The sequence below is a fragment of the Drosophila bipectinata genome, chromosome 3R, assembly GCF_030179905.1.
Source record: "Drosophila bipectinata strain 14024-0381.07 chromosome 3R, DbipHiC1v2, whole genome shotgun sequence".
NCBI lineage: Eukaryota > Metazoa > Arthropoda > Insecta > Diptera > Drosophilidae > Drosophila > Drosophila bipectinata.
The window spans coordinates 3,281,719-3,293,563 of NC_091739.1; the positions used below are offsets into that span (position 1 = coordinate 3,281,719).

The following is an 11,845-nucleotide window of genomic DNA, read 5'->3' on the forward strand; positions in this document are numbered from 1 at the left end:
AATAAATTGAGATTACTTACATAATTTGTATTCCAAAATCCAAAAAACTGTTCAAAAAGTTGCCTTGGCCCCTTTTTCATATGATTGCCCCAAAGTGTGTGTGCGTACGGGTGTGTGTGTGTATAAGGAGTACACGAGTACATTGTGTGGAAAAAGTTTTTCTTTTTTTTGCGAGTGAGATTGGTTGGGGAGTTTTCCTCGGGGAGCAATTCGGTTAATATTCCGAACATAAATTTGCAAAGGAACCACTTTAATCAATGGCCAGGTAGGAGCAACTGTATTGGGTGAAGTGGGGGCCAGTGGGGGGTCAGGGATAGGGCTAAGGGATCAAAGGTCCCCGCCCTCTGCCACAGATCGGAGGTGCAATGTACCATTAAGCAGAGGTATTGATTTGCCGGCAGAACTGCTGCTGTGCTGCGACAATGGGAGTGTGGAAAGGATATTGTGGAATTCCATTTTTGGTAGTGGGCTAAGTAACTCAAATTAGTAAGACTTCTTCGTTTATTACATTTTTACATACTGATAACTAAAAATTGTACCTTAAATATCACATTCTTTCTCTCCACTATTTATCTTCTTTTTTAGAATTAAGCATATTGTTTTCTTAAATATCCAAAATGTTTGATATTCGTTTTGATATTCATTTTGGATATTTAAGAAAACAATATGCTTAACAATATGCAATATGCATATGGACAATGTTTGATATTCATTTTGGATATTCATTTTGATATTCATTTTGGATATTTAAGAAAACAATATGCTTAACAATATGCAATATGCATATGGACAATGTTTGATATTCATTTTGGATATTTAAGAAAACAATATGCTTAATATGCCAAAATGAATATAAAACATTTTTAGTAATTTTTCCCTAATATTTATACTCCATTTCCTTGTTTAAAGTCCGAATAATTTCTCATCACTGGCAGGCATAAATTGCCGAGCACTCGACTATCCGTGGGGCGTCCGAGTCCGAGTCTTGAATCCGGACATTGTTTGTTTTGCCAGCGGAAAGGAAAATGGAAATAGAAACGGACCTAGAACCGAAGCAGAAACATAAAGAGCGATGGAGATAGAGTCCGAAAAAAGACTGGGGGAACCGGGAGCACCGGGATGCCCCCGTTCATAACCCATATTCAATTTCATTTTGCAGATCTCGCGCTGCAGGCGGCAGTTCTAGTGGCAACAACGAAAGCATCGAGAGCATTTGGAGAGCCTCCGGCTTAGCCGGCTTGCATAATCACTGCCATGGTTCTCGGAATTTATAGAAAGCTTTGTGGCCACCTGAGTCACGAGCTCTTAGCCACTCACAATCTCCCACTACCACTAGACGCTCCTGCCCACGCCACTCCATCCCTATTCCACTGACCAATTATTGAGCCGTTGCCAAATGCAAGGGCATAAAATGAGCGCACATATTGCCGGGACGAGCTGCGTGGGGCATCGGATGGCAAGGATCCGTAACGAACCGAATGAGACGGAGGGCAGGCCGCAGGACGCGGCGCAGGAGCGCCAGTTGGCATTAGATTCCGAGGTGAGGGCGGTGGATGCGACGCAAAACAAGAGCAATAACTGTTTGGCAAACAGATTTATTTTTATGCCGAAACCTTCAGGAGCGGAGTTTCCATTTCCCCGAAAAGTGACTAATTTGTTTTTAATCACTGGCTATTTTTATTTTATTTAATACTAAAATGATAGTTTCAGTAAAGGGACCAATTTTGGTATAATTGTTAACGAAATATTCTTTAAAATTGTGCAAACCCCCTATTAAATAAAAAATAACTAACTTTTTGTATTAAATTTCAGACATTTTGACAATTGCCTTTATAGAAAGCTTTGTGGTGCTGGTTATTATCACACATACGCACTGTTTCCCCAAGCTAATTCTGTTTAAACATGTTTTCCTGTAGACTTGCTCACTGGATGACTTATATGTACATTTTTAAAACACATAATTGTTGCCCAAAGCCCCTAAACCAGTTGATAGAGATTTCTTTAGCCCAGAGCTGGACTTGTGCAATGCAAACATAACTATCCACTTAAAGGCGAACCGCTCCTGGCGTCCATTTTTTGGTCTCGCTCCCTGCCTGCACAAATATTGGTTTGCAACTTTCATTGCCAATGCGGTGAGGTGCGGCGTCTGCGGAGCCTGGTCAAAGGCGGGAAAGGGCTGCCCGGTGCTCCTGGCTCGGCCTCTTGGCCACTGACTACGGGCTACAGCCCGCTGGCTCCTGATGATGCTACATTAAGTGCATGTTTTGACTGCACCGCATCCTCGACTCGATTCCAACCACAGACAGCCAGGCCCACACACGTCACGGAGCAATGTAGTCGTGTGGGCGGGAGGACGATGCAGGGCAGCTGCCTTGGTGGCTGGACTGGCACGGGTGGCACAGAGTGAGTTGGATGGAAAGCGAACGTGGGCCGCGTGGGTGCAGTGCATCATTTTTGCATTAGAAAAGTGCAGGGCCATGAAAACTGTAAATAACCTGAAACACAAGACTAAGAGCCCGGGGCGAAATCCCAATGGCTGTGCTGCTGGGCTGGCCGCAAATTATGCTTGTCAAAAATGAATGTTGCATACGTAACAGAAAGTAAAAAGTCCACTCAGAGGAAAAAGGGTTAGTAGAGGAAAAGACAAAAAGTTTAATTTTACCTCTGATTCCTTCACATGCGGTTCAGTTTTTTCTTAAGTTAATAAGCCAAAGTGGATTGGATTCTGTTCCGAAATATTAATGAGTGGATATTGCAGTACTTTTGTTCGAGTGCATGGTCGTGTGAGCGGGCGGTCTGCCAGGAAAAGCCACAAAATGGAAGAGCCAAACGGCTGCAGAAGGTGAAAGGCAGCCAGGACGAGGTCGCTGCTAGAAAATCGCAGCAGTTTGCGGTTGTCGTCATCGCCGTACGTGCTCGATGCGTGCCAATCCCTTGGGGTCCACACATCCTTATCCTCATCCTTGTCCGTATACCCTCTGGCCCCACATATCCCCGAGTTTCAGCCCCCGATCCCCGCCCTTCCAAAAAGTCAATGCCAATAGCAAAGGCTCGAACGCCTCGAAGTCAGGCTCGTTCTTGGTCTCGCTCTGATTCGGATTCTGATTCTCTGGGTTCTTGGTGGTTTTTGGTTTTCGGCCCTGGGTGGGAGCCCGGTAACCCAAGCCCGCCAACGGAAGCTCCTAACGCCAAAACTGACGCTGACGTGGCTGCTGACGCAGATGCAGTGGCAACTTTTGACTAAATGTGCTCTGAACGCATTAAGATGAAAATGTTATTACAGTTAGTGATGCTCCGGGTTATACACAAGCAGAAAAAATGTATCCAGAGTAAGAAGTATGTAAGTAGAGTTTTTCATACAGAGTTACTCGATGCAATTGCACAATCAGTAAACATGACTCCACTCCCCTTGTACTGTGCCACAACCCAACTCGAAAAGCTTGAGTCTCGCGCCAAAGGTTAAAATATGCTAACAAATCATTGACCCGCAAAGCTGAATCTTTAAGCAATTAGCTTCCAAAAATTTGTCCAAAAATTGTATGTTGATCTCATGTTGTTGGTCTCAAGATTAACTTCATTGTCACTCAAAAAATTTAACGTTGTCTCAACACTATGTTTCCGAAAACTACTCAACCAATCTTTAAGAAACTTTTGTGAGGACTTCGAGGTGTATTGAACTATGTAGGAATTGTACAAATTATATTGTTTTTATGTTTATTTATTTTTTATATCACTTTATAGCACTTTATAAATTCTAACATTATATTTTCTTATTTTATGATTTGCTAATTGAAAGCTATTAAACCTCGATAAAAGTTGATAGCAAAATCCTTAATTTAGTTGCGTTTTTTCTATCTAAGGCAAGAAACTAATGAACCCGAATTAAAACTAAAACTTTTCTCTCTGTGCACATCCTCTGCAGTCATTATTGAAGCATTTGTAAGGTGACGCCCTTTGGAAAACGGAGATTAGGCGCGGAAATGCTGCGAATGTTCGCTCAGTTATCGCCAGCAAACATTTCAAAAACGGGTATGGGATGGTGGGAAAAAGTCGGAAATTTGATATGCCAAAAACCGTTTACGATCAACAAGTGATAGGAGCAGTCAGGGACACTGGCAAATTATGCAGATTGCCTGAAAGGGACACAAAAATAGAGGAAAGCGAAGGAGGGGGCCCTGAAGAGGCACTAGGATATTGAGGAAGTTGGCTGCAATGTTTGGCGAGAACTTTCCATCAAGTGGCGCAGGAAGAGACATTGATTTGACTGCAGCAAAGTTTTCCATTATGGAAATGTCATCAAATCGATTTTTCTTTCTTTCTCTGATTTTCCCCCTGTTTTCGTTTTGTTTTGGATGGGCGTGAGGCTGTAATGACGCTAAATGGTAAATGCTTAATGAGCAAATGGGAAAATGAGCAATGCAGATGACAATATTCCACATACGCCATGTGGTCCCAATCCCATTGATAGAAAAAGGGTCTTTGGTTTTATTAAATTTATTCATATTTCTCTTTGTGTTTGTCTGTTACTCGTATTATTATTGCAATAATAATAATTATTATTCCATCTATTTAAATATAGTGTGTAATAAAGCTTGACAATCTATTAATGCTATTACAATGTATTCTCGGTTATATTGTTCGTTAAATGTTCACTTGTTTGTCTCGTGTCCTGTTCGATTTTTCCGCTCTGTCATGTTTCGTTTCCGTCCCTACTTTCCGTGTGTCCTGTCGACAACTGTATTCGATGTCATGTCGGGATGTTTTGTATTTATAAATGCGTATACAAGTATACTTGTGTGTGTGTGCATGTGTCCTTTCCTTTTTCGTATTTATATATATATTTCTATATTTTTTTTTTTGTTTTTCGTGATGGATTTGTGTGTGTGTTTGATTGGGTGGTAGAAATTTGGCTAATTTCAGCTTTTAATGAAATTCAAGTTAAAATACAATATGAATTTGTTTTTCGGTTGTTGGTTTAATGATATCGTACAAAATTTGTTACTACTATTCATCATACGAGTTTAATTTACTTTTCGCATTCATAAAAAGTTAATTTGTCTCTTTTGACAATCTCGCTCGCTCTCCATGGATACCGCACGCACTAACAGATTCAGATACGCACTCGACCGCGAATACAGATGCGGACTTTACGTGTGTATCCTGCAGCCGTGTGTGTAACGAATTCGGGTGCTCGTGTGCGTGTGCCTGTACTTTCCATTTGCATTCAAGCAGAGTAATTAAAATTATAGTTACATTTCCCATTACCCTGGGCTTCCCAGAACGCCTCCATGCGAGGAAAGCTAGTGGCTGCGAGCTTGGGGAAATGGAAAACGTAGTTAAAAGCATAGTTTAAATTTTCTCTAGTTAGGAGGAGGGTCTCTTCCTGACACCCCCTCCCATTGCTCTATTTGTCTTTGCCCTGTACTGCCGTTCTGCCATTCTGGCGTTCTGGCGGTTTCCATCTGGTTTTAATTAGTTAAAACGATTTAAAATGAATAAAATATCGCCTCTGCTGCGGAATGGCGTGAGCGTCGCGACTATGATGTAATTAAAATAATCTATGTACAAGTTAATCAACGCTTCCATCAAAAACCATTAGAGCGGACAAAAAATACTTTGATTGAATCATTCCATTTGCGCTGTCAAAAATAAGGTACGCGGGGGGTGCTCTATTCAAAAATGGATTGTTTCCTGTCTGCTGTTTGCCGTTCTTTGTCCTTTCCTGTCTGTTTGCCTGTCTATGTGGCAAATTTGCTCTGGCTCAGTTCATAAAACCAAAATACAAAAATCCCTTTACTTGCCACTCGACACACATTAAACAAAAACAGAAACAGCAACAGCAGCAGCAACGGCAATAAAATCAAATGAAAAGGTTGAAAGTGGAAAGGTTGGGGACTGTGGAGTGGGGGGCATGTCGGAAAAATCTCATACGAAGTTGTGCAAATATTTGCCTGCATACTTTACCATAATTATTATAGTAATTCATTGCATTCATGTGTTTAATTATTCCATACACACGCGTGCTGGGTCAATGCATTCATCATTCAGACATACATACATACCTCCTGGGCGTGGGGTGGGTGGTAAGGGGCTGTGGGCGTGGTCATGTAAGTGAAATTTATCGTGTACTTATATTGACTTCTATAGCTTACATTTACATTATCAAGCTCGAATTTGAAACTTTCTACAGACACAAAAAATTCATTTAATGCGGTCCTTGTTCTCTAAGGTTCTCCCTCTCTTGTAATATCCCGTCGTATATAGATCTCGGTAAGGTTTTACATACATACATATATATTCAAGTTAATGTACATAAGGTATAAACATCGATATAGACCGCTCTTTAAACTGTAGTGTATCGCTCGCACATCATATTTGAGTTTGGTTTTTTTCTACATTTCGATTACACACAAGTACATGCATACATACACGGGAAGATTTATATATATAGGGTTTATAAAGATATATGCCATACATATCATATTAATACCGTAATTTATTTAGATTCAGCTTTGGTCTACTTGCAGGAGCTGGTGTACGAGATGTCAAAAGTGAGGGGAGAAAACCGAAAGATATCGCTATGTATTCTAGGAGAGAAATGGATTATATGTATTTAGAGATTGACTAAATCATAGGTACTAGGTGTTTGGCTTCGATTCTACGGTTGCGAACAAAAAAAAGATTCCAACAGGACTAAACAATCGCATGAGGATAACAGGCTAAAAACAGATGTAGTACGAGTATTTTAAAAACATTTGGCACGACTCGATGCTATGATATAATTTTAGTCTATATATGCGATTTAGAATGATTATAAAATTATTTTGATTTAAAAGTCCTTATGCAGTTAGGAATACATTTACATATGTACAGGTGAGGAACTATGGTAGGGGCTAAATGGCTAAAAACTATACGCGTAAAGTACTTAACATCCATTGCACATCGATGATGAGAATATGGGCTTTATATGTTGAGCTTAATAGATCCACTAACATTTTACATAGGTGACTAGTGTTAGCCTTCCTCAATCCTTCTAACCGATCCTAAGTCAAAACTAATCCTATTCAGTGTCTGATCTCTAAAACGTAACACTAGCACCCCAGAAGCAATTCTTGTATGTCTAAGACTCGACCAGCTATGTATGGCCGTAATATATGCATTACCGTACTATACACCTTAGTTAGATCAGTTTGGTCGCTATACCTTCTAGAATATATCGCTCTATAGATCCTATAATGTACAGAGTTAGGTTGGACAACTATCGAATGCTAGCTAGGAATGTAAGGGACTGTGTATGGAGAGTTCTAATGGAGTAAACACACACGTACGTACATATATGTTTATAAGGATATCTAGTCTGTTAACGGTATCTAGTCTGAGAGTGCGATCCGAATGGAAAATGAGTGTTTCATCCTTGTTTTGATTCAGAGACGAAATCTAATGGGTTTTTATTTTGATTGTTGCTGTACTTTAGTCGGTTTGAGATTTCATTTTTATGGGGTTTTGAAAAAATTTTAAATTAGGTGTTTAAAAATGGATAAATCTTTTTCAAAAATTCAATACATTCAATGCATTATTAATAAATTGCTTTAGGAAATTAAGGGAAATACAATTTGAAAATCATACAAAAACTTTGGGGCTCAAGCTCTTAAAATTATTGTTTTCTTTTCATCAAAAATATAAAATATTGTATAACGTATGTGGAAAACCCTATTGATTCTGCTTCGATTGCTCTTCAGTATTTTGTTTGATTTTATAGTTTTTTTTACATTTGAGGATTTTGTGGCAGTCAATAGATTGTGTTTCGGTTTATACTCTCAAATATATGTTTGCAATCAAAGCACTCGTTTCTCAAACTGATATGAACCAAACGATTGCCAAGGATTTCATGTGGGGGCTGGGGGGCACGAATCTATTGACCTATTTACACCTGGGTACCGTAATACTAGAGCGATACAAACTCGCCAGGTCCACCGCCCTTATCCTGACCCTGGGCAGCTTCCTGCTGCTGCTGTTGATGATCCTGCGCGTCCTTGACGCCGCTTGGCTGTTTTTCCGCTTCGGTGAAGAGGGTCTCGTTCTCGTAGCTCTCCTCCTCCGGCAGGGACAGTGTGGATCCTCCCAGACCCCCGCTGGCCGTGATCCTTCGGCCCATGTTGTCGTACTTGGGATAGGCGGAGCTGTCGAGCGGTCGCAGGGGCGTCACCTCAATGGGCGGCGTCTGGCAAGCGGTGGGCGGTGGCGGGACTTGGTTGATGCAACTGGCACAGGTGGCGGCTGTCACGCTGGGACTTGGGTGGTGGCACTGCACCACCGTAGATACGGCTGGCGGAGGTGGTGGCGGCGGCAGTTCCATGGTATTGCTGTGGTACGCCGCCTGATGGGGATCATAGCCGCTCGTGTCGAGGTTGCAGGTCACGATTTCATCATGGGGATAGAGACCTGACTGCTGTTGGTGCTGGAGTTGCTGGTGCAGATGCTGTTGCTGTTGCAGGTGTTGAACCTGTTGTTGCTGCTGCTGCTGTTGCAGGTGCTGCGCCTGTTGCTGTTGCAGGGACGAGTCCTTCTTGAGGATACCCCTTCTGGCTGCATTCCTGGGCAGTGTGGCGAACTGCCCCGACTCTGGCACTGCCACTGCGCCCGCTCCCGTCTCCTGCACATCCTGCATCCTTTTAGGAATGTTCAGCAAATCCGGATACATGTTCAAGTCCGCACCATCCAGCATATCCTGCGTAACGGACACCCGAATAAATATGTTGCCACCAAAGGCAGGATTCGGCACGATATTTGAACAGAATTCGGGTGGCGGCGGAAACACGCCCACATTCAGGGGAAACTCCTCGGATATCTGGCCGGGATGTGTGTGGGCGTGGCCGGCCATCGAGGTGGGCACACTTATCATGCCGCATGTCGGGTCCTTGACGGTCATCAGTTGCTGCCTCAAATGGGGCAGGGTGCCCTGTTGGCCGGCCTGTTGCTGCTGCTGTTGTTGCTGTTGCGGCTGCTGCTGCTGTTGCACCAACATGCTGCCATGCCCCAGCCCGGAGCGGTGGTTCTCCACCGCATGGATCTCGATCTGGTTGAAGCCCATGCCTGCCGAGTCCGCCTTGTTCATGCCAATGGACGTGGGCTGGTTGTCGATCCCGTAGCTGTCTCCGCGATCGTTCGTGGTGGTGGTGACACTGGAGTCCAGCAGCTTCTTCTCCTGATCGTTGAAGCTGACACTGGACTTGACGCCGGCCTTGTTGGCGTGACGGTGCTGTCGGGTGGTGCGCTTGCACAGACACACCACAAACGAGATGGAGATCAGGAGGAACACCGTGCCGAAGATGCCCATGATGAGGCCGAAGTACCAAAAGGTCTCCGGCGTCTTTTCCAGCACGTGCTGGACAATCTCGCTGAGATAGATGCTTATATTCTGGGTCATGCTGCCAATGGCATTCGTGCCCGTACAGGCATACGTTCCCGCGTCCAGGCTTGTCACATTGAAGACTGTCAGGTTGTTCCACAGTTTGTCCGACGATATGCTTTCCGAGTCAAAGAGGACGTTGTCGTTGTCCAGGATCTTGCCATTCAGCTCCCAAGAAACTTCCGGCAGGGGATCCCCATAGACCAGGCAACTGAAGGTGGTGTTGCTGCCAATGTCAATGTTTTGGACTTCCTCGTTGTTAAAGATCTCCACCCTCGGTTGACAGCCGAATAGCTCATCGTCCACACTGTCCCAAGTGCGATCCTTCTGGGCCGGGGGTCCTTTGCACACCAGACTTACGGAACTGAGGCGACTGTTGACATACCAGCCGCGAAACTTGCGCAACTTGCAGTTGCACTGCCAAGGATTCTCCTCCAGCGAAAGGGTCTTCAGGTTGGCCATGTGCTGGAAGACGTACTCGCTCAGGCTCTCCAGGAGATTGTTCTTCAGGTTGAGGAACTCAAGTAGGTTTAAGTTGGCCAGCGACATGGGATCTATATAGGAGATCAGACAGTCGTGCATGTCCAGCGTTCGCAGGTGAGGCAGAATGGGAAACTGGTAGGCTGCCAGGCGCTTTAACGGATTCCCGTTCAGATAGAGTATTCTCAGTCGGTCGTTGCCCATGAAGGTGTCCTTGTCGAGCATCTCTAGCTTATTGTCCGACAGATCGATCTCCACCAGGATTTTCAGATTGCGAAAGGACTCTTTGTGTATGTACTGTACCTCCGATTTCTTGAGGTATATTCGTTGCAAGTTCAGCAACCCCAGTGCGGAGAACTCCTCCCTGTTGAGATATGGAATGTGGTTGTCGTTCAGTACCAGTACCTGGAGCTCTGTGCTCAGTGTGTTTGGAATGGTGGTCAGTTGCAGGGAGCTGCAGATGGCCGACTTCTTGCCGTTGGTCCACTTGCAGGTGCAGTTGGAGGCGCAGCTCTGCGACCAGTCGTCCGCCAAAGTCCAGGCCACCAGGCTCAGTACTAGCCAGAAAACTAAAAAAGGGGTCACAAAAAATAGGAATAAGAATAATATAAGCTTAGGAGTGAAATAATTTTTGTTTTTTTTTTAATTGATTTAAGGTAAAATTGGACGACTATAGTCAAATTTCTCTATTTTATCATTAATCTTCCTAAGGTATCTTCCTTTCCGGTCAAAACTTTTTCAAAAAATATTTCTGAACGGCGAAGTTTATCGCCTTAAAATTTTCCATACTTCGTAAGTATTATAGGAGTGTATATTCTAGATCTCAGTTCTATCACTTATAGACTCTGCGACCCACACGTTCATACAGACGGACATGCGGACATGAATATATCAACTCGGCGTCATGGGATCAGATATTTCCATGTAACGTACAAGAATGAAATATACCCTGTTACAATATACCCAGGTCTTGTAGTGAAGTTTCGTTTGGCGACCTCATTCTTTAACTTTTTCTGAATAAAGCTATATTTTTAGAGTTTATCGTGAAACCTATAGGATAACCTTGGAATCGTAAATATTCTTTGATTATAAATGTAACATTATGATTGATTATGTAACATTCATCTATTTTTTATACTTTTCCAAAAAAACTAATGTATTATTTAGAGTATATACAAGAGTATGAAGCGGAATTTTCCTTAATCGTTGTTCTTGTTTTGGTTGACCTTTACACCGGAAACGCTTAAATCAAACATGAAAAACTTAATGAATAATTAAACACTAGTTTTCCCGTTGCGAAAAACGAGATTTCTGGGGACAGGAAACTCACCTGGCAGAACCTTGAGGGTTTTTCTCCTACGGCACTCCATGCTGGGCATATGGCTTCCACACGACGCTCCTTTTGCTCCGGATTTTGCTCGCGACCCTGGCAATTGATGACCCTAAATGGCTTTGGCTGATTCGATTGCCATGTTTCACATCATGTTGCCGCCGCCAGCAAAAAGGTCTCCATTACTCCACATTACTCAGCACTTTGGCCACACTTCGGCACTATTGATTTTGCAGATTTTATTTTTTTGTCCTGTTCGAGTTTCTTCTATCCTGTGTCCTCCAGTTCAGTTCTTTTCTTTTAATTTTCTTCGAGTGGAAAGTTGGTCTTTTATTTAACTTTTTTTTGTATTATTCGTCTTGCCTCTTTTGCAGCTGTTGCTGCTGATGGCGCTAGTTGAGGTCCTGGTGGTGGTATCCTTTTAAAAATCTTAAATCTGCAAAATGTAAAAGAGAATCCGGTATTAGCGTTAGCAACCAACAATGCCCATTGTAGTTGTGTAGTTTTAGTTGTTGTTTCCACTGGCAGTTAGCCTGCCCCACACACTTGCCCCATTTGTAATCTCTGTTTACCGGGTTTGGCTTTGGCCTTTTGAATAGAGTGGGCTGGAGCTCTGAGGACGAGGC

General features: G+C 43.1%; 1 protein-coding gene across 1 annotated transcript in view; it reads right to left on the reverse strand.

Moving 5' to 3' along the window:
- Positions 1–7,619: 7,619 nt before the first annotated feature.
- The window catches only part of kek6 (kekkon 6), a 43,579-nt gene continuing 39,353 nt past the window's right edge, over positions 7,620–11,845 (reverse strand). Inside the window, exons 3-4 of the mRNA XM_017245668.3 lie at positions 11,220–11,655; positions 7,620–10,458 (exon numbers count right to left, since the gene is read on the reverse strand). Of these exons, the coding sequence (XP_017101157.2) occupies positions 7,946–10,458; positions 11,220–11,268 (2,562 nt within the window). The 5' untranslated portion in view covers positions 11,269–11,655 and the 3' untranslated portion in view covers positions 7,620–7,945. The remainder of the gene's footprint in view (positions 10,459–11,219; positions 11,656–11,845) is intronic.